General features: G+C 43.4%; 3 protein-coding genes across 6 annotated transcripts; 2 read left to right on the plus strand and 1 right to left on the minus strand.

The window, feature by feature from the left end:
• The first annotated feature begins 277 nt into the window (after positions 1-277).
• On the plus strand, positions 278-2,505 carry LOC122831876 (lymphocyte antigen 6 complex locus protein G6c-like). 2 transcript variants are annotated; one of them, XM_044118402.1, is made up of 3 exons: positions 278-889; positions 1,342-1,476; positions 1,549-2,505. In XM_044118402.1, the coding sequence occupies exons 1-3, from the start codon at positions 844-846 to the stop codon at positions 1,752-1,754; spliced, it is 387 nt and encodes a 128-aa protein (XP_043974337.1). In that variant the 5' UTR covers positions 278-843; the 3' UTR covers positions 1,755-2,505. The 2 variants fall into 2 exon arrangements, with proteins under 2 accessions (XP_043974337.1, XP_043974338.1); XM_044118403.1 differs by having other exon boundaries at positions 1,357-1,476.
• A 796-nt stretch (positions 2,506-3,301) lies between these two features.
• Positions 3,302-6,588, plus strand: zp3d.2 (zona pellucida glycoprotein 3d tandem duplicate 2). Its single transcript, XM_044118408.1, has 8 exons — positions 3,302-3,817; positions 4,500-4,615; positions 4,702-4,805; positions 5,205-5,379; positions 5,456-5,561; positions 5,656-5,741; positions 5,824-5,897; positions 6,453-6,588. The coding sequence occupies exons 1-8, from the start codon at positions 3,368-3,370 to the stop codon at positions 6,497-6,499; spliced, it is 1,158 nt and encodes a 385-aa protein (XP_043974343.1). The 5' UTR covers positions 3,302-3,367; the 3' UTR covers positions 6,500-6,588.
• Positions 6,589-7,483: 895 nt separating this feature from the next.
• fli1rs (Fli-1 proto-oncogene, ETS transcription factor-related sequence) lies at positions 7,484-25,606 on the minus strand. Of its 3 annotated transcripts, none has more exons than XM_044118404.1 (10): positions 25,428-25,606; positions 17,565-17,770; positions 16,425-16,594; positions 12,756-12,959; positions 12,161-12,247; positions 10,271-10,342; positions 10,080-10,142; positions 9,492-9,539; positions 8,943-9,029; positions 7,484-8,355 (listed from the first exon to the last, which is right to left on the minus strand). In XM_044118404.1, the coding sequence occupies exons 1-10, from the start codon at positions 25,443-25,445 to the stop codon at positions 7,832-7,834; spliced, it is 1,479 nt and encodes a 492-aa protein (XP_043974339.1). In that variant the 5' UTR covers positions 25,446-25,606; the 3' UTR covers positions 7,484-7,831. The 3 variants fall into 3 exon arrangements, with proteins under 3 accessions (XP_043974339.1, XP_043974341.1, XP_043974342.1); XM_044118406.1 differs by lacking the exon at positions 25,428-25,606 and adding an exon at positions 24,947-25,254; XM_044118407.1 differs by lacking the exon at positions 8,943-9,029.
• Positions 25,607-27,228: the final 1,622 nt, after the last annotated feature.

The following is a 27,228-nucleotide window of genomic DNA, read 5'->3' on the forward strand; positions in this document are numbered from 1 at the left end:
AATAAATAGATCCATATAAAACACTGCAGAACCACGAGGTTCTGACAAAACATGCATCAGATCAGAACAGGTTGATTCATTATCCTCTGATCATAAAGCTAATCATATTTATTTACATATTAAACATTTATTTGTGTTTTTTCTGATCCTCAAACTGATCCTCTTCATGAATCAAAAGCAGAATCATTTTGCAGTCAGCTCCAGTCATGAGACTGCAGGTCACCTGATTTCCTCCTCCACGACTCAACGTCCTTCATTAACAGAAGAGTCGTGATTTAATTAGGCCACCATGCCTGCTAACGTAGATCTTCGTCAGGCAGAAAGTGACCGACAGAACCAGCTGATCTAAACTGGCTGCTTGTTTTAACGCTGAGCAGGAGAATATTTTCTCTGCAGCTGCACAGATCAACCCAGGACACTAATGAAATCAGCAGCAGGTGGGGGTGGGGCTTCAGCGAGTCATCATCAGAACATCAGAAGGAACCAGATGAGTCCAACGTTCAGAACCTGCAGCCTGGTGGACAAGCTGAGCTGGTCCAGCGCCTTCAGCATGCAGACAGCTGGCAGCCTGTAGGAACCAAACCACAGGAACCGAACTGGACTACAGGAACCGAACTGGACCACAGGAACCGAACTGAACTACAGGAACCGGACTGAACTACAGGAACCGGACTGAACTACAGGAACCGGACTGAACTACAGGAACCGGACTGAACTACAGGAACTGGACTGAACTACAGGAACCGGACTGAACTACAGGAACCGGACTGAACTACAGGAACTGGACTGAACTACAGGAACCGGACTGATCCGAATTGCAGGAAAAGTTTTCATCCCCCCTCCATGATGCCCCACCTTCTGCTTCTCCTGTGTTTCCCTCCAGCTGTGGGTGAGAATACCAGAAACTGGATCCGTTTGTGTTCCGGCTCATAGAAATCTGACAATATAACATAATCAGTTATGATTAAAACAACTTGATTAAATCTCTGATTTTATTCAGTCTGGTTGTTTCTCTTCAGTTTTCGTTCAGTCCATAAATAGAAACGAGATCCTTTAGATATAAAACATACATTTTTTATTGTTTTATATTCCCACAATAAACAGATGGTTTCTTATTTCCAGTGAGGTTCTGCAGAGCGGTTCTGAGCAGTCAGCAGGATCTCAGTGTGGAGAATCAGGGAGAAATTCTCATAAAGGGACCAAAGCAGGAAATAAGATGGAAAAGAATCAGATTATTATTGCTTTATGACACCATGTTATATTACATCATATTATATTAATTATATTACCATTGAACACATGAACAATGCAGTCTGCTGTATTTTATGACGCTGACTGCAGCCTGCTGTCCTCCAGTCTCCCTGTTCTGCTACACCTGCGTGTTTCCGGCCGTCTCTCCTCTGGACTGCATCCGCTTCCCGCTGAAGTGTCCGCCGGGGCAGCTGTGCCTGTCCAGCCGGGCCGTGGGGCAGAAAGGTGAGCTCCCCTCGGGTCACTGGGTGTGTGAAAGCCAATCGAACCGATTTAATGGGCCTGGTGGTTCTGCAGGTGACCTGCGGGTGGTGCTGTACGAGAAGAGCTGCGTCCTGCCTGCGCTGTGCGGAGTCACTGGGGAGAAGTTCGCTCTGGGTCTCAACTTCACCTTCATCAACGAATGCTGCAACACACACCTGTGCAACGCGGCCGGCCCCCCCACAGGGCCCCCACTCTGGACGGCCCTGCTGCCCCTGCTGGCTCTGGGCTGCGCACGGTGAACAGAGGAACATGAACGCATCATGGATCCTAACAGGGAGTGAAAACTTCTGATTCCAGATACAACAGAGTTTTAAAGTAAAACTAAAACTAATCTCTGAATTAAATTCGTCCGGATTCTTACAGCAGAAACTTCAGAAATTATTCCAACCAGCTGAACCTTTCCTGATTGGTATTTTATTCAGATTTATGAGCAATACAAAGTCAAGCAGGATGTCTGAACTGCAGGGAAACAGAAATTCTCCTTGGAGCCGAAATATTAAAACTGGTCTGATGAAAGAACATTTTGTTCCTGAAATGTGATTAAATGCTTCTGATAAATGATTTAGAGTCTGAGGCTGGATGAATGCTGGAATGTTACCATGATGCTTAACTGTCCCAGAAAAATGGTTTGGATCCAACATTCATGCAACAATTATATCAGTTACTTTTTGTATTTTCAGTTTTGGATCAAATTCAACATGAAATAATCTCAGTAAAACATAAATAACAGTAAATCAAAGAGAATTTGCACATTTTAGTTGGACTTTGATAAATTCATGCGGAGTTCAGCACCAGACTGGACTTTTTACTGAAAGTGTAACTAACCAAGCTGGACCTTTAGAACCGACAGGAACATCCAACTGCAGTAGCAACACTGCAGCCCTAGAGGGCAGCACTGACACGGTGTTAGGTCAAATATTACAGAAATAGTCTGAAAAGTCTCAAAAGCTTTTTATGTTTTTATGTTATGTACAAAAAGACATCAGCAAATAAAATAGAGCAAATAAAATAAACTGTAGAAAAATATCAGACTCATTCTGTCAACAATATTTAGGTTTTTATTGCATGTTTTGGTCAAGGCTGAATTTTCTCTGCTTTGCATTTATAGATGAAGAAAAAATAGTTAAAACTGTCATTTTTACCAAACTTCAGAGACAGTTAAACAGACACTTCAGGAATATCAAAATGCATAAATAAATACATTTACTTAATAAAATGTGTATTTTTTAAGTTAATACATTAAATAAACATAAACAGTGTTATTAAGCAGTGAAGGAGTTTATCATTAATGTACTTTTACGTGACAGATTTAACTGCTGACCTCAGCAGATCATGGAGAAGAAATTTGTCTTACATTTTCTTCTGAATCTATATTTAAAGATAATCTCTAGTTTGGTTTGGATTATCGGTTTGCTGCATTACCTCACGCTGCCAGTGAGGGGCGCCACCTCCCGTCCTTTCCTCCAGCACACATATGTCAGAGTCAAGGCCCGCGGGCCACATCCGGCCCGCGAGAAGATTTTCTACGGCCCCTGGGATGATATTAGAACCGGCCCGCAGCAAGCCGGCACCCCGTCTGAAAAAATGCGAGATGCAACGCGCGCACCCCCCGCGCGCACCCCCCCCCCGTTCGATCCTCACAACGCGCACACACCCCCGTTCGATCCTCACAACGCGCACACCCCCCCGTTCCCCCCCCCCCCGGCTCAGTCCGGCCCTCGGCTTGTAGCTAAATTTTTTATTTGGCCCTCCGTCCATTTGACTTTGACACCCCTGCTCCAGCAGGTGTTCCTAATTGAACTGAGATCATGAGAGGCAGCAGAGCTGCAGCCTGAACGGTGTTTTTCTCATCATGGTTCTGCTGCTGCTCCTGCTGCTCTGCGCCCGTCAGTCGGTCCAGAGCCCGAACCGAACCGCCCCGCTGCAGCCCCGGGCCCAGACAGCCACCCTGCTGCAGCACTCCTACCTCAGCCTGCCCATGTACCTGGACGGGGACCTGCCGTTGATCCGGAAGGACTTCTTCTCCCCGGCCAGAGGCAGCGGGCAGGGCGGCTTGCCGCGGCCGGTCCGGGAGCTGCTGCTGCCGGTGTGGCCCCGCGCCGGCGGCCCGCCCAGCGTGTCGGGGGCCGCCGTGAATACTTCCTGTGAGCGCAACCGGATGCAGCTGCAGGTGGAGCGGAGCGTCCTGGGCTCCGGGGAACCGGGCTCTCACCTGAAGCTGGGGACCTGCGGGGTCAGCAGGTCCACTGAGGATCGTCTCTATTTCGAATATGATCTGCGCATGTGCGGAACCAAGCGTACCGTGAGTCTGAAACGCAACAGGGATGCTTTAAAAACCAAGCAGGACGTGATTTAAATCTAGTAGAATCGGGGATCCCGTTCCCAGTTTGTCCAGTTTTGTTTTAAGGTCTGACCTGTTAATTCCAGTTTGACCAGGAAGAAACACACAAAGCAGAAAAAAACTGCATGTTCGAGGTGGCAGCTTTGAGTCGAGATGAGAATGAAGAAATTACAAGATAATTTTCTTTATAAACACATAAAAACTGAACAGAAACATGATCTGTGTTTTAGTGAACTGAAGACCGATTCAAGCTGCTGGTTGAAACTTTTAGACTGAATATTGTGACTGAGCTGATCAATTAAAACCAGCTCATTTATAATCTGATCAATTAATCTGTGGTTTTTATTGTTTCAAAGTTTTTAAGCTTTTTCAAATGTTTGGACATAAAACTCAAATGGTGCAAATATTCCTGTTCAGATCCCCAAAATATTTAACTGCACAGAAAATGAGTTTAGACTCTGGCCAGTCAAGTCAAAAACTCTTCAGACGTAAAATGTATGGAGAAAACGCGTCTTTAGTTTTGGAAATTACACCTATCAATGTTTTATTTGAATTTCTAGAGGAGGAAATCCAGTCGCTCAGCTTTAGATACAAAAGTTCAAGTCCAGTAGTTCAGATCAAAACTTCTCTGTTTCGCTTACAGATGATCAATAATCGGATGGTTTACTTCAACATGCTGCATTACGACCCTCCCAAGCCAAAAGGACCAATCAGACGAACGGCGCCGTTCAGCGTGCCGGTGGCTTGTTCTTTTAACAGGTCGGATTAAAACGGGACGAACTCGGCCTTTTGTCACGGAGCTGAAATCATGTTGGGTTCTTTGTTTTTTTCCTTTAACTGTTTAGGTTTGTGTATTCGTATAAAGTTGGATACTCTCCGAAGATCCAGATGTGGAAGTTCCTGAAAAAATTGAAGAACGTTGTTAAATTCATTCTGACTCCCACAAACGGTAACGATCCTTCAGTTTCCTTTGGGATGTTTTCAACTGAAAGACAAACTTTGTTTTCTTCTGTCAAAGTTGCTCCTTTGTGTTTGAACTACAGACAGCTGAGATCAACACAGAGCTTTTAACGTCCTGCTGCTGGTGCTAGGCTACTGGATCTCCATTCTACTGCTTTTCATCCATCTCTCCTGACTTTCTCTTTCTAAATTGGAATAATTAACAGAACTCTTGATTTTATTCACTCACAGTCTGTTGACTTTATCTGAAAGTATTTCACAACTTCAGACATGAGGTTAATGATTATATTCCAAATTAAATGTCAAAAATCATTAACTAAGCTCTTCATTTCCCCCCTACATGCTAAAACCATGGATGTCCTTGTGGTGGGTTTGGTCCGGCCTCCAGCCCAGTGGAAGAAGCTTTCCGGGTCGGATCACTTTCTCCTCGGTGAGCCCGTGTTCTTCGCCGCTGAGGCTCAGTCTGTGTCCAGAGATGAGCGACTCTACGTCCTGTCCTGCTACGTGACTCCAGAGGAGTCCCCCTCCTCCACGCCTCAGTTTCCAGTCATAACTAACTTTGGGTAAACTCAGCGGCGTTTGTTTAGAGGGTTTAGATGAACCCGTGCTGACAGGTTCTCCTCTCTCCTGACGGTGCAGATGCATGGCTGAGAGTAAGAACAGCCGCTCCAGATTCATCCCACACGGAAACGACGCCGTCAGGTTTTCTGTCGACGCCTTCGTCTTTCAGGGAGCGACGGGTCAGGTCAGCAGAAATGTCAAAACTTTGAGTTGATGTTGAATAAGCCGCTGCAGCTTTTAGAGGTGAAATAAAGAATCGTTTTTCTCCTGTGCTGCAGCTCTACATGCACTGCAGCATGTTGGTGAGCGGTTCAGAACCGACACCAACAGCAAAGTCCTGCAACTATGACACCAAAACCAGAAGGTTGGTGGGTTATTTTCCACAGGCATGAATAATAATTCATCTCATTTTGATGAGTGGACTGGTGGTTCTGGTGGTTCTGCAGGTGGGTGGAGCTGTTCGGGTCCAACTCTGTGTGTGACTGCTGTGATTCCAGCTGCAGCTCAGATGAATCTGCAGGTTTGTTGTGAATTTTTGAATGATCTGAAACAAACACAAAGCGGTTTTAGTGAACATGATGAAAGTTTTCTCTGATCAGTCTGTGTCGCTTTGGTTCCGGTCCAACTCTGATTTCCAGCAGCGGTTCTGTTCTGAGGTTGTTGGTTAATATTTAAATGTTCTGTGGAGAGGGCAGGAGCCCAGACAGCGTCGCCAGTTTGAAGGAAGTTCTTTGGTTTTTTCAGATGAAATATGAAGTTTGTCTGTGAAAACTGAATCATAAACCTGCAGTTTCCCCGGAATGAAACGGCGTGGAGCCCGGTTCCCTTCATGGTTGTTACTGAACCTGGTTCAGTTCAAGGTTCCCAGAAACGTGAGCTCCACTAGCCAACAGGTTTATGCTCAGAGCTGGTCATTGCTGATGTCTTTCTAACTTGGTGTTGGGTTGAGCTGTTCTGGTTTATTCCACAGAAACAAACTGTTTTGATTAATAAACTTCCTTTTCTTTTATCTGCTCCCTGTTTTGTGATCAATGAAACATCTGACTGAAAGGTTAAATATATATTTTATGTTCAGAGGCTGTGGTCATCAGCAGCACGTCGTGGACCGTAGATCCTAAATGAAACGGAGGAGGACGACGACGTCTTTGATTTTGGACTTAAATTATCATTGCATTTGCAAAACGCCAAATAAAATGAATATTTGAGTGAAATCAGTGTTTGTTTCTGACCAGGAAGTAAAACCACAAAGATATGTTTTTATTTCTGCTTCTCTTCGGTGGGAACTGTCCTGAAAACGACTGACCGGTTGGAGGCTAAATAATCTGTCCCTGGTCAGTGAACTCGCCACGCCAACGCACCAACAGGTGGCAGGGAAAACACTCTTCGGTGTGGAAGTTGTTACTGGAGAGGAAAAATCAAAGGTGTTCAGAAATTTTGTGGAAACTTAAACTTCTGGAGAAGAAGAGAAAGTCTGTTGTGTTACAAACTTAAAAACTCTGCATGCTAATCATGCTAAAGGCTAAGATGCTAAAGGCTAAGATGCTAAAGGCACGGTTTAAAATGTCAGCTGGATTCATGCTGAATGTCGGTGAAATCCGTCTTACTGCAGAGCTGGGTGGCACCTGCTGCTCTCTGCCACACAGTGTGACATCTCCTCTGCTTGAGGCTCCTCTGTAGTTGGGATGAATAAATGTTTGGAAATATTAATGATCATAGAATAATGCAAAGAATCTGGAAATGTAATGCATGTTTGATTTTTGTGTGCAGCAAGGACTTAAAACGTGTCTGATAACGGAGTAAAGATCCAGATTGTGGTTCTGCTGGGTTTTAATTATAGATATTTTATTATTCTCATGCAGAAACAACGCTCTGTAAAACCTCTTTGTTTGAATTTTTCTTTCTTTATGAACATTTTAGTGCTGACAGTTTGAATGTCAAATCACCAGAAAGTATTTTAAATAGAAATGAGACTGGGGTAAAGTCAGTATTTGTGGGTCAGAAACTGATCATTTAGTTGAACTTATCAATACTTCTAGTTTCTTGAAGTGGATTTTTACCAGATGAATTAAGACGTTGATATTCTAACAAAAGAAACTGAAGCCTTGATTTAGCTACAGATAATGCATAAATGTTTTATTGTTTCATGAAAAAGATTCTGTACAGATCGTTTTACAAAAAGTCATCCTTAAAAGTGACAACTTGTGTTTTACTGAAAGAACAATCATTAAACAGTTAATAACAGGTGCTATCAAACAAAACTACTTACAAACTGAATGGCAATGTTAACTGAATGCATACACTGTCTGAGTCCAACCCGCGGTTCTGGTTCTGAGCGGGGAAGTGTGATAATGCCTGGTAGGAAAATGGACCGCAGCGTCACGTTTCCTTCTGGTTCTGGTTGAGACGGGTCAGCTCAGGTTCAGCACTTGGGTTCGCCTCCGGATCGTCCCGTCATCAGTAGTACGAGCTGAGGTGGGAGTGAGCGGCCGGGTGTCGGGTCATGGCCGACCCGGGGTAGATGGGGCTGCTGGCCGAGTTCCAGTACGGCGACGGGGAGCCGAAAAAGTTCCCGGGGGAGACGGACATGGGAGCGGGATGTCCGCCCATGAAGTTCATTTTGGGCTGGTGGCTGTGGTACTGCTGGACGTAAGACATCTCAGTCTGGTACTTGACGAGGCCGCCGTCCGCCCCGTGGTTCTGGTGCGCCTGCGAGATTCCCTGGAAGTCGAACTTGTAGGCGTAGCGCTTGCCGTGGACCTTGGTCATGATGTTCTTGTCGTAGTAGTAGCGCAGGGCGCGGCTCAGCTTGTCGTAGTTCATGTTGGGTTTGCTCTTGCGCTCGCCCCAGCGCTTGGCCACCTCATCCGGGTCGGTCATCTTGAACTCGCCGTTGGTTCCCTCCCAGGTGATGATGGCGGCGTTGTTGCTGTCGGACAGCAGCTCCAGCAGGAACTGCCACAGCTGGATCTGACCGGAGCCTGGCGGGAGACACGCAGTGTTAGGACCACTGACCAGAGAACTTCTGCCAACAAACTCCCACATTTCTCAGCTCCAAGTCAAACATTTACAAGAGAAAAGTCAGATTTTCTGAGCTAGTAAAGTCAAAACATTTCAAATGTCAAAGTTGACTTGACCAACTTGGAAAATCTGTTTGATTTAATAGAAGATTTTGAGTTTATCCTCTAAATTTGAGGGTTTTTTCAGGAAAATGTTCAATGTTTTTATTTCTAGAAATTCCCAGATCTCTCAAAATTTCTGTTTTAAGTTTTCAAGCTCAGAATTTTTTTCTCAGTTTTTCTCACATTGTCGACTTTTAGAGCTCAAGGAATTGAGTTGTTTTTCTGAGATTAATCTAAACATTTCAGAGTCTTTGGTGAAAATGTACTCCTTCTATCTTTATATCTACTATGGCCCCAATAAGCCGCTGTTCAGTTTATTCCTTCTCTTCATCTTAATGCAGCCACCTCAGACAGCTCTATCAGGTCAGAGGTTATTCATTTCACCAAATGTGACCTTTTCACTGTGAGGCTTGGAGGAGCAGCAGGAAGCTGGGGCAGAAACCTACCCACAGGCCTGTGAGCGCTGGGGTCAGGCAGCTTGTACGGACTTTGTTTGCCTGTTCGGTTCTTGGATGAGCTCAGGACTTGGCCTTCTGTGAGGAAACAGAAGGGCAAACGGTCACTTTGGTGAGATGGACGCCGGGTTTCGAGTCCGGCTGAATAGTCTGAGGTTTGTGAAGGAGTGAAAGGACCTGGAAGTGTCTAAACAGCCTCGATAAGAGCTGGACGGAAATGAGCTTCAATGCTTCCTAAATCATCTGAGGAAACGGCGGATCATCCTTCATGGATGAAACTTTGAAGGAGATTACGGTCTGAATGAAAGCAGAAGCTGTTGAGCTCCTGTGGATTGTAAATTTTCTCCTAGAAAAAGGTCAAAGGTTGTGGAGAACGTGATGGGATTGGAGGTTTGACTATTCAGCCGGATCCTTGGCGTGAACTCTGCCAGCCCTTTTCTTGCTTGTTTTAAGTTTTGAAATAATTTTGCCAAAGCAGACAGTGTAAAGGCCTCATTTGTTTCACGTTAGTGTTTCCTGTTTCTGCTCTGGGAGTTTTACCTGGATTGGCCAGCCGGCTGCTGATCGGCCCCAACGTCTGATACGGATCTGCAGAAAGAGAGCAACAGTATTTTAAACATTTTAAGTTCATTATTCCTTCAGCTTTCACAAAGTTCTCATGATGACATCAGGAAAGATGGTTTCCATTTGTTAGTTTTTGTTTGTTGTTTTTTTTTTTGGCCATATCAAAATTTATTTATTTAGCAAAACTGGAAACTGTTTTTGCATCATGAGTCACCTGGTCAACGCCATGAAGGCGACAGGAAGTAGCTGCAGGAGGATGTTTAATGATTTATCACAAACGTTTTCACGTGTGATTTTAATTTATTTAATGGAATCGCCACAGTTGCATTGTTGTTTTCAACACAGTGGAACATTGACGCCACGTTGCAGAGATTTGCAGTGGAAACGCAGCTTGTGCTGCCTGGATTCGACCCGTTACACTCTGACCGACTCACCAAGTTGATGGTCTGTGAGAGTTTTTAGGATCTTCTGAAATCAAGGAGAACTATCTTACAAAAGGTTTGTTTTCTATAACGAGTTTCCGTCAGAACCACCGTGGCTTTAGTGAAGTCAGAACCTGAGTACCTTGGATGATTCTGGGCGTCGGATCCGTCACCCTGCTGCTGTGTTGGTGCTCGATCGGAGAACCTGGAAACCGGAAGATGGACGAATTGCACATGAAGCTGTTTGATCATCCGCTGTGAAACATTTTTATGCAAACGTGGTTCTGTGTTCACGGGTGAGTGGACCGTCACACGGCCGGCCTCGCCGCCTACCTTTGGGCACCGTGGGCGTCATGCTGTTGGTCGGCCAGCTGTTCCTGCGCCCGATCTCATCAAAACTGCTTTCTGCAGCAACACAAAGAGGGAAAACTGGATGAACTGGGTGTCAGTGTTTGAAGTGAAGCCGGCTCTGCTGGGAGGAAGCAACCGGAGACCGACCCGATAAGAGCGGAGCTCTGAAGATGACCCGGACTCTCTTCTTGGGTGAGCCTGCTTTTGTTTCGGGCCACCAGCAGATGAAATGGATTGTGTCCCAGGAGCAGGACTCATACCCCCCATTTCCTGTGACGGCGCAGCTGTTTCCTGTCTGAAACTGGCTGTTGAGTTTTGGACTCGTCACAGTTTTTGTCAACAGGAGTTTGTGCCGTGCAAAGAAGCCTTTCAGCCCTTCGATACCACGTTAGCGTGTTTCTGAAACTCAACACGTTATTCTTAGATCCCTAAATCAATCAAGAAAGTTCCTTACAGCTTTTCTCTGAGTTTTATTTCACACCAAACCGCGTGACTCACAGGAAATGGTGGCAGTTGTGAAATGCAGAAAGATCTTTTGCATGAATTTGAATTGTGCAAAGTTCGAAGTGACTTCTTTCCCTTGAGGGGAGTTCTTATAACCCGTCCAGCAGATGGACGGGCCTGGCATGGAGACGTACTGCAGCTCATCCTGCAGAGCAGCCACATCATCCATTATCATCTAAATGAAGATGTGAGTGTCTCCGTGGCCTGTGAGTCGTGTTTCACTGAGCCGTACGTTTCCAGGATGTTACTCATTCTGCTCAAACGTGTGAAACTCGGCGCCGTTTCCACGTGTTCACCTGACGCTGCTGTGTGAAGTCTTCCTCCACACCTGCCAGGTAAATGTTCTGATTCAGTGTTAAAACACTGAATCAGCGTTTGGGTGAAGCTGACCACAGACCATCTTCCTCCATCTGACCCCATCTGACCCCAGCTGAACCCTGTGCTAACCTCAGTCTGAGCATCAGGAACCATCCTGTGGTCTCCGCCTTCTTCCTCCCTGACAGCTTCTCCATTAATTAACCTCCAATATTTGTCTTCTGTTGATGTCCAAACCACCTGAACACAACTTTCAACCCCATCACTTTAATTATTCAGTTCCTCCATTTCCTGCTTCGTTTTCTCACTAAACTTCACAGTTTTGATCTGTGAACATCAGAGGTTTAGAGTCCATTTAAACCTTTTAGATAAACAGAAAATGAGCCGAGTTTCCAAAAGAAAAGACTAAATAAAATGTTTTTCATTACAGATTGATTCAGACTGTTATGTTGACTGAAAACCTCCACAGGACATTTTTGTCTGGATGTTTTTTACACTCGAGTGTTGAATTAAAACAAAGTTCACATCAATAATTTAGACTGTTTAAACAGAAAATAACAATATGAACTTCAGATCTTAGAGAAACCTGGAAGTCAGAAACAGTCTGAAGAATCCTGGCTGAAGTTGGTTCTGGTTCTGCCCAACAGGTTCTCTGTTAAAACACGTTCTTGGTGTTCCTTAAATTAAGGTATGAATTCATGCTTAAAATCAGAGGCTGGTAGTGAACCTCAGTGAATATCTGCTGATTTTCTGTCCCACACATTCAGAAAACAGAAGTAGAAAAGTTCTCATATTGAAAGATGAAACTGATTTTCCACAACTTTAATTAGTTTCTTGCTGCCAACATGCATAAATGTAAACAATGTTAAACATAAATACTATAGAGGCTGAATAACTGGGGGCCAAACGCCCATCATGCACATGAAGTTGGCTAGTTTTGGTTTTTTTAAGTAAATGGTGTCAAAATGTTTGAACTCTTTCATGTCTGACCTTTGCAGTTCCTCAGAAGTTCATATGAAAGGCTGCATTTAGATTTTTGTGATGAAATCTCACCTGCTTTCACTTGCAGCCTGGGCTGTGGAGGCTGAGGTGGAGGCGTGTTGTTGGAGGGCGTCGTGGAGTACGAGAACGTGGGGCTACCTGAGCGACACATGAAGAAGAAAACTGAAGTTTTTCCTGCTCCAAACGTCTGAATCCAGAAATGAGCCGTTAGTTTGAGGACAGGCCTGCAGCCTCAGCTGAAGTGCGACTGTTGCAGCGATCAGAGATCAGCGATGGTAACGCGACAGGGTCATGCAGCAAAAGTCACAATCGTCATGAACCTGCATGTTTACCAGGCTGAGGAGTCGACGACCACAAACATCGTTTCCAGTGCAGCAGTTCACAGCTTCATGCACCTGAAAACGTTCTGCTGCAAACGTCTTCACACTGTGGTGTGTGAGAATGTTCAGCTCAATTTCTACCACTTATCAAACTAGTTTGAATTAAATGTTTTATAACATGCAAAAAATATCTTTGTTTTTCTGCTGAATTAAAGGTTAAAATTAGTTTTAATTTACTTTAAAAAAGTAGCCTGAAGACTCGACTCTCCTTCAGCTTTATCTCTGAATAACGACGTGAACCAGAGCAGGACTGAGGCGGGTCTTACTCTGCCGGAGGTAATTGAGGTGAGACAGCAGGATGTCTGCGTTGTAGGCCGACGTCAGACGCATCATGTCGTCTTTGGTCATCTTGCACAGCGCCTTGCCGTCCAGCGCCTGGAAGAGCGAGACGTCCACCTCTTCCAGGACGTACTCCTTGATGGCCCAGTCCAACCACTGCCGCACGTGGTCCTGGGTCCAAACCTCAGGGTCTGCAGAGCAGGAGGAGGAAGAGCTGCATGAACTGCATGAATTATCATAAAGCAGCTAATGCAAACAGCAGAGGTTTTCTACTGAACACAAATAACCAGCAGCAAGTTGAACATGCTAATTCATGACACGCAGGTATTTGTATTTTGAGACACGTTAACATCAGTGAAGTGAAACAAAATGAAATGAAAGTCCTGAATAAGAGCAGAAACTTGATGCTTGTGATTCTGACACTGATCATAACAATGAGCTGAAAACAAAAATACCAGAGACTCCGCCCCTAACATGCTTAGACCTGCAACATTTTATCAGTTCAAACCTTAATATGCATTAATAGACGGTAACATCTAGTCTTTATCTCTAAGTAACATGAATGGTTCTCCTGTAAAAGCAGATTCACTAACGTCCCATTTAAGGATTTCAGCTCAACAAGCTGCACTGAGTTCTGACCCATAAGAACAGGAAAAGTCCAGACAGGAGAATCTCACATGGCCACAAGTTGTGAAAACGGACTGGAGTGATTTCTAAACACCGTCGGTGTAACTGGAGGTCCGGCGGGTCAGGGATTAAATATTAAAACAAATCTAAGGACATTATGGGAAACACGGTGGTGGCAGCATCATGCTGTGGGACTTTACAGATGCCACAGTTGAGAGAAAACTCATTTCTTTACCGAGTCAGAATCCGGATCCAACATCAAACGGGTTTAAATGGAAAAAGGACTGAGATGAATTTGATTATTTAATAAAAATGTAAACATTCAAAAGCACCATTTCTGATATTTTTGCAATTTAAAAAAAATATATATTTTTATGCACATGAACTTTATAATTCTGTCATTATTCTTTATAAAAACTTTATTTTATATTGAAAGGTTCAAATAAACAATTTTAGTCACAAAATGTTTGTTTAAAAATAATGTGATAAAAAATACCCCAATATTTCAGATTATTAAACTAATTTTAATATCAAAGGTCATTAATTTCTGTTAAGAGAAACTAATTGATCCTTTATTGAATCATTAAATGTGATTAACTCCATTTTCTGTAAGTCAGTTTGGTTTTACTGAGGCCTGATGAAAAGGTTCAAATATTCCAGATTACTGGTTGGGTTTAGGGTGCACTTACTTTTCACATACAGCCTGATTGGTTGGGAACAGTTTCCCTTATTAAATGAAGCCATCATTTAATAATCAGCTTTTTTATTTATTTATGTTTCCTTCAGCATTTTAGTGACCAAAAAGCAAAAATAGAAAAAGTTTTTCCGAGGGTGTGAATACTTTTTCACTGAACTGTGAGAGAATTTGGAGTTACATCCGATACCTGATGAAGGTTTTCTGCATGTTGACTCATTATCGTGAGGAATGTCAGCGTTTTTCTGCCAGTAAAACTTTAACTGGACCAGTGGAATGTTTCCAGTGTGATTCAGGACGCGGCCTTCCAGAGGCGAACAATGCGGCCGTCATGTGAACGGCCCGTGGAGCTGGACGGCGGCGCGAGGGGCGCCACGCCCTGGGCAGCTGATTGTTTTGCTCAACACATGCAGCCTGACGCAACATCCGGCCATTATGGAGCCCAGAAACGCGGCCGGTGACTCAGTCTGACTGCGAAGCCAAACTACAGACAGCAAATGACAAGCGATGTTTAAAACCTGGAATAAATCACTGATATTCCTACAAAGAAAACTGGAAGTGAATCTGAAAACTTACAGAATTTAATTCCAACGTTTTTCCATATTTATGTTTTTTATTCTTATCTAATTTTATAGTTTAATGTCTGCTGCTAAAGCTACAAGCTGGTGGCGTTTTTCATTTTAACAACTTCTGCCACAAAAACAAAAACTGACACGTTGAAGGAAGTGAGGATTTCTACTGCAGGTTCTCACTAAAATACAGAAACAAGCTTAAAAAACTGGACTGATTCTGGACTGAAGGTCTTCTGTCTGATGACATCACACCCTCCACTCTGACCCTGAAACTCTGGTATAATTTATTGATTTCAAAATTCTCATTTTAAACAAGATAGGCAGAAGTAAAAACTTATTTCCTCCTTTCATTTATATCTCACTTTTTCATATTACTTATTTTTTTAAAAAGATATTCTGAGTTTCAGGTGTTAAGAAATTACATGATGAAGAACAAATGTGATTAAAAAACAGAAACAGTGAAGATGGAGGCAGTCAGTTTCTAGGTCATGTGACCTGAGCCTGTTGTGACGTCATCAGAAGCAGAAGTTTGTGTAAGATTTGATTTCATCACAACTAAAGAGATTTACAACAAAACGTAAAACCAAATGAGGAAACTGTTGGAAACAAACCCTCACAGATTTATCCTGTATTTTTATTTTTATTTTTATTTCCTGTGTTTAACCAGATAAACTCCACTGACATCTTTGTTTTTCACCAGCAGCCTCCGGATCGCTGCCAGGCTGGGACCGTCTGACAACACGAAGCAGGTCAAAGCAAAACGGAGTCGGTCAGAGCTTCCTCCGGTTCTGGGAGTCCAGTTAGAACCGTTACCCATGGATGGAGAACCGTCCAGAGGCCGACCCACCAGAGCCACTCCAAGAAGGACATCTACAGCCTCACTGCCTCAGTTAAGGTCAGAGGTCATGATTCAACAGTCAAAGAGAGAAAATGGCCGACGCTCATCAGCAGCGGTTAGCTTCAGGCGCTGAAAGCTTCTTCTATTTAAAAAATACTTTTTAGTTTGTTGAAATTAGTTTGATCATTCTAAACATTTAAGTGGGACATAAAGGCAACCGGAAGAAAATGAGTTTTACTGTCAGAAAAAGAGCAGATCAATGACGAGGCCTGTCACAATAATCAATAATCAATAATGAAGAAATCAATTAATCACATGATAAATTGGAACAAACTCATTCATTTCCATTTACATGATTTGTAATTTTTCTCTTTCTACCAAAAACTGGCTGATAAAAATCTTCAGTCTGGTGATTTGGGCTCCACTAAGACTTTTATTTTGAAGGTCAGTTTTTTTTTTTACAGGCACTAAATAATTAGTTGGATTTATTGTTTCTGTTATTTTTGCTTTTGATTTTGGATATTTGAAATGCCTTCCTGCTCCGGTATTAAAAGTTTATTGACGATGAGTTCTTGCATCATTACGTCACCATAATATTAGTTGAAAATGGTCTGAACATCAAAATGATCGTTTATCTCAATAACTTCCGGAACGATTTATCATCCAGCAAAATTTATGTGACAGCTGTAGGCTACTTGTGACTTTCAGAAAACTTTTGTTTTATGATTTATTAAGAAGCATCAGATGTTTGTTCCTTACAGAACAGAAAAGTGAAGCTGGGAAGATTATAAACAATCATATCTGCGCCTAAAACTGTTCGACCCCGTGACGTCACGCTGCAGCAGCCAGTTGCTGCAGCGGCCTGCGGGAGGAGGAGGAGGATCAGGGATTCAGTTGCGGGTTGGGGAGCCGCGCTGTGACTCACCTGCCGGGACGATGACCCTCTTCTCCTCGGTGGGGTTGCTGCTGGGCGGGGTGGCGGTCTGCGGGCTGACCCGCGGCTCCGGGTAGGACGCCTGGTACGGCAGCGGCGCCCCGTCGCTGCTCATGTGGCGGGACCGTTTGGTGACGCTGCAGTCCACCGGAGACCCGCGGCTGAAACACACCCGGTTCCCCTCATTACTGCAGCTTTCAGGTGTTTTATCTGAGCTGAGGCGGCGCAACTGAAGCTCATTAAACCCGGTGGGGGAAAAACTGCGGCTGCTAATCTCTGGCTGCAGAGAAGATTTTGCAATATTAGTGCATTTCCTCTTGCAGTGTTTTATCTGTTGGTGACAGGAGATAAACTTAGCTTCTATCTGAACGAAACTTTTCCACTAAGCAGGTGACCACGACTGAAAATGACTTCAACCACATAAACAAGTTTTTATTTTTAGCCACCAACATTCATCACCAGAGGGTTTGTCCTTTCCTTTGCCGACATGTAAAAACTTAACGTTCTTAGTTTTAGTCGTATTCTAGTGAAGATAATCTTTATCGATCAGTTATCATTAATTTGCTTCCGATGAAGCGCAGAGACATGAGCTCTCTATCCGACAGTTAGATAAGAAAGCTGAGTCAGTTTTTAACTTCATAGGAAGTTTGATGTTCATGTTGCAGTAAAAGCAGCTGCTTAAAGCTGCAGACAGAAACATTACAGTCATATCAGGTTACATATTACATATTAACATATTAATGGCGTTAATACAGCCGAGAGCAAATGAAGAACAATTCATTGGAGATTAAACCAGAGACAATTTATTCAAATTAGTATGAAAATAAAGTTCCAGAGATTTGATTTACAACCTCTAACTATTAACAGGCTAGTTTAGTATTAAATGTTTCCAGTTTTTATGTGTAAATTGCTGCAGCAGCAGCTGGGCGTCAGGAATTTCTTCCTCTGAGGCCATAATGTGTATTCCTGCAGTTCGGGTTAAAAACAGAACAAAGAAACAATCGGGACGTTCCGTTTGGACCCTGAACAGTAAACAAAGAATTTAAGTGTCTGGAAAAACCCGGGTGTCCACACCGGCAGCCAGCCCATCCGGGAACCCGCCCCCCCTCTGCGCGGCCCTGTCTGACTCACCTGGTCCCGTTGACGTGCTCGGATCTCTTGCCGGGGTTCTGCGCCGCCGAGCCCACCCACTCCGACTCGGCGGGTTCGGGGCTCGGCTTGGAGGCCTGGCTGAAGCCGCCAGGTGACGTCATCTCGCTCTTCATGTGCATGGCGGGCGCCGCGGAGAAGTTCGGCTCGAATATGGGCTGATCTTCAGTCACCACAGAAAGCGCTTCCTGTCCAACACAGAACCGGCAGACGGTCACGATCCGAACAGGTCGGGTTTAAACATGGTTTACTACGTTTTTAACAGAATACATTTTAAATTTAAATGCATTTCAGTATATTGTTCTGAATTTTAAAAAGTTTTTCCAGCTCACTAAAAATGAATTCACTTTTAAACAATTCAAAAATTTCTGGGGAATAATTGTAGTAGAGATGGGATTCAGGGTTCAGTGAAGGGAACCGGACCAAGCTGAACAGTTCCTCCCCTTGTGCCTGTTCTCTGTCCCACTGCTAGCGTAGCAACGGAGCAGCTAGCTTGTGTTAGTAAAAACACTGGAGCCGCTTCCCGTTATTCACATTAACAGGTTCTGATTCTTCTGTTTTCCCACTTTAGGGTTCAGTAACACAAACATGCCACGATAGCTAAAGGCTAATCGGCTACAGGCTAATCGGCTACTGGCTCAGCTCTTTGGGCTTTTAAACTGAAATGTTTTAATCGTTTTTAATGATCTTAAAGGTGTTTTTCATATCCAGGCTCAGTAATAAGTTAAATCATTTGAACCCCTGGAATATTTGAGATATTTAACCTGTGAGGGAAAAAGACTGCAGCTGTTTGGGTTCAGTGCTGCTTAGGCTAACTGTTAGCTTTAGCCTCCAGAAACAGCTAATCTGTATTTATTTTGCTTTCAGAAGTCAGAATTTCCTTTTCCTATACAAATATTCTAAAATGTTGATTAATAAAAATTACTTCCACCTCTGACAGACTGGATCAGTGGCAGACGTAGAACGATTCAGCCGATGAACACGTTCAGCAGAACCGGAAGGGAAATGCGTCATTGTTACGGGTTTGGCTGTTGAACAGAAACTTGGACTGGACCGTGACTTCTGACAGATAACAACATGAACTTTAACACAAATGAAAACATTATTTATGAAGGTGTGTTAGTGTTTGGAACATCCTGTCAGTTTTCATCTCAGCAGTTCGATAAGTTACTTCATCACTTCATCGCCTGCCTGGGGTTTTCTGCACAGAAGAATCTGGACCAGGCAGGATCCAGTGATCTGGAGCCTCTGACCCGGCCTGACCTCCAGGTCCAAACTCTGTTGGGTTTATGTAAGTAAAGTAATGGGACGTTTTCATACCATCTCATAAATTACCACTGTGGAAATTGAAATGAATGTTTTCAATTCAACATGTTGGGTCTTATTGGAGGTCCGCCATCTTTCATTTCAAAATGGACGCCATTTTTATTCCAATTCTTTTTCTCAGTGTATTTGAAATTGACCAAAACCTGAAAAAGGTCATGAACCCTGAGAAACCATCTGAGGTTTTCCTGATGAGGCTCCAGAAACGTTTTGGGTTTTCTGCATCAAGTGAAAAATAACTCCAAAGCATTAAACCGTTTTCTGTCTGTTTGTTTTTCTGAGGAAAACTTGTTGTGTTTTGAAAGCTTGTTATCGCCATGGAAACTATCTCTGACAGGTCACAGGAAATGATGTACGTCAGACTTTTCAGAATAAATAAAACGTTTTGAAGAGTTATTTTAATAATTTAAATCGGCCGTTTTTAGACTTTATCTTTTCTTTTCCTTGACTGAATATTTCAAAACAGTTGAAGTTTCTTTCAACCAGAGAGACTCTGTGGTTCTGATCAGTGCTGACCGCTGCCTGGAGATCCAGACGGAGGTTCTGGTTCTGACAGGTCCACTTGTCAGATTAACTGAGATTACGGTGATTAATCTGTTGGATTGATTTGGACTCTGGACCTGCCTTCAGATGGTTCCTGTTACTCTGAAGAGCTGACAGAAACTCCTCCGCGGCTTGATGTTCAGCTTTAGGTCCAGTCTGAGTCGGACGGTGTGGAAACCTGTCGGCTTGTTTCCTCCAACAATGGAAGGAGATTCTGCTGCTGAACTGCTGGAGGTTTTCAAGCAACTAAGAAAAACTCTGAGCAGCGACGTGAGAAGCTTGGTGCTCAGAAATAGTGTGAAAGCAGCCAGCAGGTTTTCTAATCTCACATGACATCAGTAACCTTAACCACACTTTTATTTAGTCGTTAGGATCGGGGGCTGCCGCGGGGGGAGGGTGAAGCTCAGGGCGGAGTCTAATTCAGATTTAACTCCGTCTTCCTGTGTTCCTCCACAAACCGCCCTGAGATGGCACTTCCATCCAGCGGCCCGTTCTTCTTCTCTGCTCCTCAGATGGAGTCGGGGGGGCGGGGGGCTGGGGGGCTGGGGGGCGATGCGTGTTTGTTTAGAGGAGCCCAGCATTGTCTTCAGGCCTTGTACGTCAGCGCTGAGCTTTTTCAGTGGCCTGCAGGAAGCCGGGCCGCCATGTGCACAGGAACCTTTTGGCACAGGCCAAGGGAGAGGAAATGGAGGGGAGGGGGCACAATGTACGAATGTGGGTCATTTTAAAGCTGCAAAACAACTCTGAAAAGAGGGGGGTATTGGACAGAAAGGAGAGCTCAGGCTGTTTGAAGTGCCGCCATCGCATTGTTCTCTCTTTGTGTTGTGTTTTTAGCTCAGTTGCTGCCTGAATGCTGGAAACCACATCTGACTGCCTGGCACCAGCCGTTCAGGCGGCTCCGCAGCCTGCAGTGTGTGTGATCACACACTGCAGGCTGCAGCTCCTGGCTCTGCAGCCTGCTTCATGTTCAGCTTCAGAAGAGTTGATGATGCATTAACTCAGTTTGTGAGGCTCCGCCCCCTGCAGGTTGACCGAGGCAGCACCTGCTGCAGGCCTCAACATCCTGCAGAGGCCTGATACCGTTTCACGTCTCTTTATCAACGTATCGCAGCTCAGTGAGGCCTGAAACATGACTCCTTTGTTCAGAAGCAGCAGAACCAACATGGCCGGGTTCATGAGCTCAGCAGAACTTCAGCTTCTAGAACCTGAAGGTCCATTTAACCCAGAGAGCCAGAGCTGCTCCAATGAGAGCTACAAATGTTTTCTACAGGTTTTAACTCAGACTGAACAAACCTCTGCTTCCAAACACACACACACACACACACACACACACACACACACACACACACACACACACACACACACACACACAGGTCAGGCTGATCTGTGATTCACTGCATCATTTTTCGGCTCCTCGTTGCATCAGATGTGTAATTTTTGCGTAATAATTCTACAAACTGCAAACTAAAGCATCTTTTATATCATATTTAAAATAAAATTATTTTTTTTTTACTTTACAAATAAAAAAAAAAAAATCTGTAAACATTTTCATCTCCAAACCTTCTAAACTTTCAGGTTGAATGTTTTCTGGGTTGATGAAACTTTTTCTGATGTTGTGATTAAATTAAAAAACATCTCAAAGTTTTTACATTTTCAAACTGCTTGAACTTCAGTGAGTTTATCAGATGAGCACAAAGTGGAGTAGAAGGAAAAACAGAATCTGAAAAGTGCTGCGTGCTCCCCTGAGTGGACAGTTTACAGAACCGCCTGGTCCGATCTTTGCTTCAGAACCTCAGGCAGACTGGATGGAGAGCTTAACGTCTCTCCTCAGATCCTCAGTGGTGTTTAGGTCTGGACTTTGACTAGACCATTTTGTAGTTCTGGCAGAAAGCTCTGGTTTTCCTCCAGGACTGAGCTGTCCCACAGCATGATGCTGCCACCACCATGTTTCACCACGAGGAGGGATGTGCCTAACGTCCATCCAGGGTTGCCATGGTTACCTGGCCTGATGCTGGTTCCTGATGTTGCAGCAAACAGAAACTTTTCTCTGTGACAAACGGAGAGGAAGTTCAAGGAGTGAGAATCACTCAGTGAGTTTCTGCTAAACTTTCATCTTTGATAAAAAATAAAATCTGATCTTGAAAGTTTCACAGCCCAAGTTTCCCAGGAGTCTGATTAATGTTTGATTTATAGGTGAATAAACATCAGCTGCTGCTCCAGGGGAAGGTGTGTGTAGAATACACACATTTACTCAACAGAGCAAGAAACGACTGAAGAGTAAAAAAATATTTGGTAAAAAAGCAACACAAGTAACTGAGTGACTGATAGAAACATCAATTATTTAATATTTCAAAATTACATCATCAGATGGACCAAAATATAAAGTTAGATGGAGATTTGAAATGAAGATAGAGATGAAAATAATTTATATAGATGACATATTTATAAAGTAACAAAAAAGACAAAAAAATTAAATTAAATTCTGTCAATATAAAGTTTATAAAACTTTAATAAAACCTGCAGGTTTGTTCTTCCTTCAGTGAAGTGACTGCAGAGGAGCCAGACATTTTACTCAACAATAATTATACTTCATAAAGTTACTCAAGAAAAGCAGAAAGCACAAAAACTCTTTAAAGTATGTTTTCCTCTAAAACTGACTGACCTCACAGAGCTGCAGTTTTCAGCTGACCGGTGAGAAACTGCGGATAAATAATGACCGTTCCGGCTTTCTCTGCCTCTTCACTCCGAGCAGAAGTGAAACTTTGGCCTGAAGGGGGGATAAAAACTCACTAGTGACTCCAGACTGAGCAGAGCAGTGAAAACCGGAGGACTTTCCTTCTTTTATGAACTTTATGGAGTTGTGCCGTTTTGCTCTGCAGAGTGAAGGAGGAATCAGGCCTCAGTCTTCACCTGCGTCTCTCTGCGTCTCTCTGCACACTGATACAAATATACCAAACTGTGGCCTGACCGCCGATGCCACAACTGACTTCCTGTTCAATGTGTTTCAGGCTGTTGCTCGGTGACACAAAACAACTTTATAGAAAACAACATGACCCTGTTGAGGCAGAAGCTGATGTCCTAAAAATCCTCTGCGCCTGAACGCGCAGCGCTGCAGCTCGACACTTTTTACCTGCTGCAGCACAAACACCGAGTCCTGCGTGGAAACCGTGAGCCAACATGGCTGAGCTGCCAGCGGCGCTGCGGGTTGCATCATGCATGCTGCCCAAAGGAGCAGTGAGCTGCTGCAGCAGCAACAACAGCGGCTGCAGCAGCAACAACAGCGGCTGCAGCAGCAGCAGCAGCAGCTGCAGCAGCAGCAACAGCGGCTGCAGCAGCAGCAACAGCGGCTGCAGCAGCAGCAGCAGCAGCAACAACAGCGGCTGCAGCAGCAACAACAGCGGCTGCAGCAGCAGCAACAGCAGCAGCGGCTGCAGCAGCAGCAACAGCAGCAGCAGCAGCAGCAGCTCACTGCCAGATGTCTGACTCCTTCACCAGAATAACGACAAAGATCAGCAGATCTGCAGCGAGTCTTCGTGACCTTTAGGCTCAGAGACGTTTTAGGATTGAGAAGCAGAAAGAAGCAACAACACATCTAACACTTTTAAATCAGCATAATTATTATATTCCTGGAAAATATTTATTTATTTAACTTTTAAAAACATTTTCCAAAGCTTCTCTTTGCAGTCAGGGTACATTTAGTTTTCATTTATGTTTCAGTTTATTTAAAATCATATAGTTTCCTTATCTTATTTTTGACATTTTTATTACGATAATCCACTTAAAAATGAGTTTTCAATAATTGAATCTTTAAAGTTTTGTACGAATTTTACTATAAAATGTATGAAATAATTTTTTTAAATTGTCAGAAAAGACAATTTGGCGTTTTTAAACTTAAAAATATTTATGGCACGATGGCATATAATAATAATAATAATAATAATAATAATAATAATAATAATAATAATAATAATAATAATAATAATAATAATAATAATAATACAAAGTTTCGCCTTCTGAAAATGTTTGCACTGTTTCTTCTGATTTCTTTGCTGTAAATAAAGAAATCAATAAATAATTGTCTGAGTTTCGAAACGTTTTTTTCTGCGTAAAAAGCCACAGAAACAACAGCAGCTCTGGAGGTTAGAAGTAAAGAAGGAAGGACTTCCTCCGCCTGGAGCTCAGCTTGTGGTTCAGTTTTTCTTCTTGCATAAAAACCGCTTTCAGATCCATCAGTTTGTGACACTTTTAGGTCATCGAGTCTTTAGTTTTCACACTAAGATCTGCTAAAAGAAAAAAAGAGAGAAAAAGAGGCGTTTCTGGTGCAGCTTTTTTCAGACACAACGAGAAAAAAATGTTTTCCATCAACTGAATTCGTGGATTTTATTTTATCTTCAGAAAAGCAAAATTATTCGAGGATTTTTTTTTTCTCTTTCTGAAGCTCAAAGTTTGATTTCCTGGTTCGGAGATCCTTGTTTGGATTTTTAAAATGTAGATTTGAACTAATTTGTTCCTGTTGTAATTACAGCTGAATTTATTGAGCAAATGGAGGCAGGAGAGGCCTCACAGGGGGTTGTGTAAAGGCGCAGTCCTGCATGGCGCAAAAAGCAGAAGTAAAAGTCGCAGCGAGCTGAGTGTGCAAAAGGCAGCGCGACTTTCTGCGGCCTTTTCTCTGCGCGGCCCGGTTCGGTTCGTCCACCGACTCTTTCTGCGCGGCCTTTGTTGCCTTTCTGATTCTTTAAAAAACTGTGTGTAAGTGTGTGTGCGTGTTCTCGGGTCCAGGGTGCGGAAATGTGTGCGGAAAGTCTGAGGTTTGAGACAGGAAGCCTGCAGAGTTCAGATAACGACACCTGACAAGCGCTCCAGTTTGCAGCCATAAATTCTGCTTAAAATAAACCAGCAAACACAATCTGCTCCGGAGAATAATCACCTGGAAAATAATCATCAGAGAACATTCCCGGAGCCACAGCAGCGGATTCAAAACAGCAGAAAGTTCAGATGAAATGAAGTTAAATCACACGCTGCTTAAATCCAACCGAACCCAGAAATGATTCAGAACCTTTTAGTTCGTCGGAGAGAAAACACGAAACGAGCGAAATATTAGTTCCTCAATCTGAGGAATTGTTTTTAAAAGAAACTTTCATTTTCTGGTTTTACATAAAAATATTAAAAAGGACTTAATTTAATCCCGATAAAATCATCTCCAAATTAAAATATAGAAATTAGTAATTTAGTTTTAAATGTAAACAGTTTACATTTTATTTATCAGAAAACTGAAATAAAAACATCATTTCCAGTCCTGCTGTGAATATTTTAGCTGAAACTCAAACTGATATATTTAAGATGAACTTGTACATTTTTCACCTTTTCTCCTTTTTGCGCAATAATCATTTTTGAGTTTAAAACAGATGAAAATCTAAATGTTGGCGCAGCAGCGGCAGAGCGCGGCCCGCAGAGGAGGAGCGGACAGGTGGACCCGACAGGCAGGGCCGGAGAAATACCAGTTAGCTGCTGGGAGCGGACCCCCCCGCTCCGGTTCGGTCCAAGACGCCTTCAGGGACACCTGCTCTGCGCCCATCGGGGACCGCGGCCCTTCAGGGGCCCATTTTCCGTGAAGTTCAAAAACAAAATAATAATTCAAAAAAGCTGTGTGAGATTCACGCTCCGTGTTTCTGAAAGAGGCTCCGTGGACGGCGAACACGCAGAACACAAAAGACTGAAAGAGAGAGAAAAAAACGCGCAAACTTGTGCAGATTCCGCTTTTTACGCGCGCAGCCGGCCACCAATTAGTGTTTTTATCTGAGTGTAAAGATGCAGCGGTTAGTTGTGTTATTATAGAGCCGACATACAACCACGAACGGGAAGGAAGAGGAAATTTTGTAGCAGAAGGAAAGAGTGGGGAGCCTCTCTCACTGCGCAGTCTGCTGCGGCCGCCCGCCCGCCGCCTCCAGCGGCTCCAGCGGCTCCAGCGGCGCCTCTTACCTTTATGGAGCAGTCCATGTCGGCAGCAGCGGCAGCAGCCTCCAGCCCTCTGGCATTTAGTCGGTTTGTGGAGAAACTTGGAACCAATTCAGCCTCTGACCTCAGTTCACTTCATGCAGCCTTGCATTACCTCTGTGGCGCAAACCATTGCACTCAGTTTCTGCTGCGCGCTCTAACCGGATGACAGCTCGTTTTTTTCTCGCTCTCTCTCTCACCCTCTAAAATTGGGAAGTGAAGTCACTGTGAAGCCGCTTCTCATGAAACCAACAACTCCTGCTCACAAAGAACAACAAAAGCAGCTTTTTAAACCGAACAGGAGATTTATTCAGCTTTCTGGGGAAACCATGGCCGACCTGCCGCGCACAGAGCTGCGCAGAAACACGTTTCAATGAAACTTTCTGCTTTTGGGAGGAAATAAATGTAGATTAAAATGTGGAGCAGCTTAAAGAGACGGTGGGCTTGTAGAGTCTAAACTCCGCTGTAAGGAAGTGAAAATACTCAGAGTGAATGAATGTGTCATCAGCAGGATGATTATTAAATATTAGCTCTTAAATCCCTTCCATCATGCGCTCACATTATGTTTTCATTCATTCAATTCTTCCAGACATGCCTTCCTCTATGAACACATGAAAACAGAATTTATGCTCTCACCTGAAAGTTATAAAATACATTAAAAATATTTATAAATGTATTAAGGCTTTTTTCTGCTTCAGCATTTTATGGAGTGTATATCAGACAACTGGATAAAACAATAAAGATGTTAAAAATAATATTTTTGCTGCAGGAGAAATAGAACATCTCAGCTTTGACTTTGTCTGCTTTAATCCATCTGAGCTCCTGGTTTATCTATAAATGTTGCAAAAGTTTCAATAAAACAAGTTTTACATAAACAACAACCATAAAAGTTGCCGTTGCAGACAGAAAAATGGACAGACTTCCTCAAGATGGAAACAAACATGTGGTCAAAGTTTCTTCTTTCACAAACCGCCAGTTTTGAACCCACTTCTAGGTCACCGTGTCAGTTTCTCACCTTCGATGCTGAAACAGAGAAACTGATCAGATCACACAATCTGCAATAAATAAACAATCAATTCTGATTATTTCACTGACTTTTCATGATACAGAGTCCAGATGAGAAGAACAGAACCTGAGCGATGAATCGTCTGATCACTGATCATGTTTCCTTCCTGTTTCCTTCATGTTTCCTCCATGTTTCCTTCATGTTTCCTCCATGTTTCCTTCCTGTTTCCTTCCTGTTTCCTTCATGTTTCCTTCCTGTTTCCTTCACGTTTCCTTCATGTTTCCTTCCTGTTTCCTTCCTGTTTCCTTCATGTTTCCTTCCTGTTTCCTTCATGTTTCCTTCATGTTTCCTTCATGTTTCCTTCATGTTTCCTCCATGTTTCCTTCATGTTTCCTTCCTGTTTCCTTCATGTTTCCTTCATGTTTCCTTCATGTTTCCTTCCTGTTTCCTTCATGTTTCCTTCATGTTTCCTTCCTGTTTCCTTCCTGTTTCCTTCATGTTTCCTTCATGTTTCCTTCATGTTTCCTTCATGTTTCCTTCCTGTTTCCTTCCTGTTTCCTTCATGTTTCCTTCATGTTTCCTTCATGTTTCCTTCCTGTTTCCTTCCTGTTTCCTTCATGTTTCCTGCATGTTTCCTTCCTGTTTCCTTCATGTTTCCTTCATGTTTCCTTCATGTTTCCTTCATGTTTCCTTCATGTTTCCTTCATGTTTCCTCCATGTTTCCTTCATGTTTCCTCCATGTTTCCATCCTGTTTCCTCCATGTTTCCTTCATGTTTCCT

The sequence above is a fragment of the Gambusia affinis genome, linkage group LG05, assembly GCF_019740435.1.
Source record: "Gambusia affinis linkage group LG05, SWU_Gaff_1.0, whole genome shotgun sequence".
NCBI classification, from domain to species: Eukaryota; Metazoa; Chordata; class Actinopteri; order Cyprinodontiformes; family Poeciliidae; genus Gambusia; species Gambusia affinis.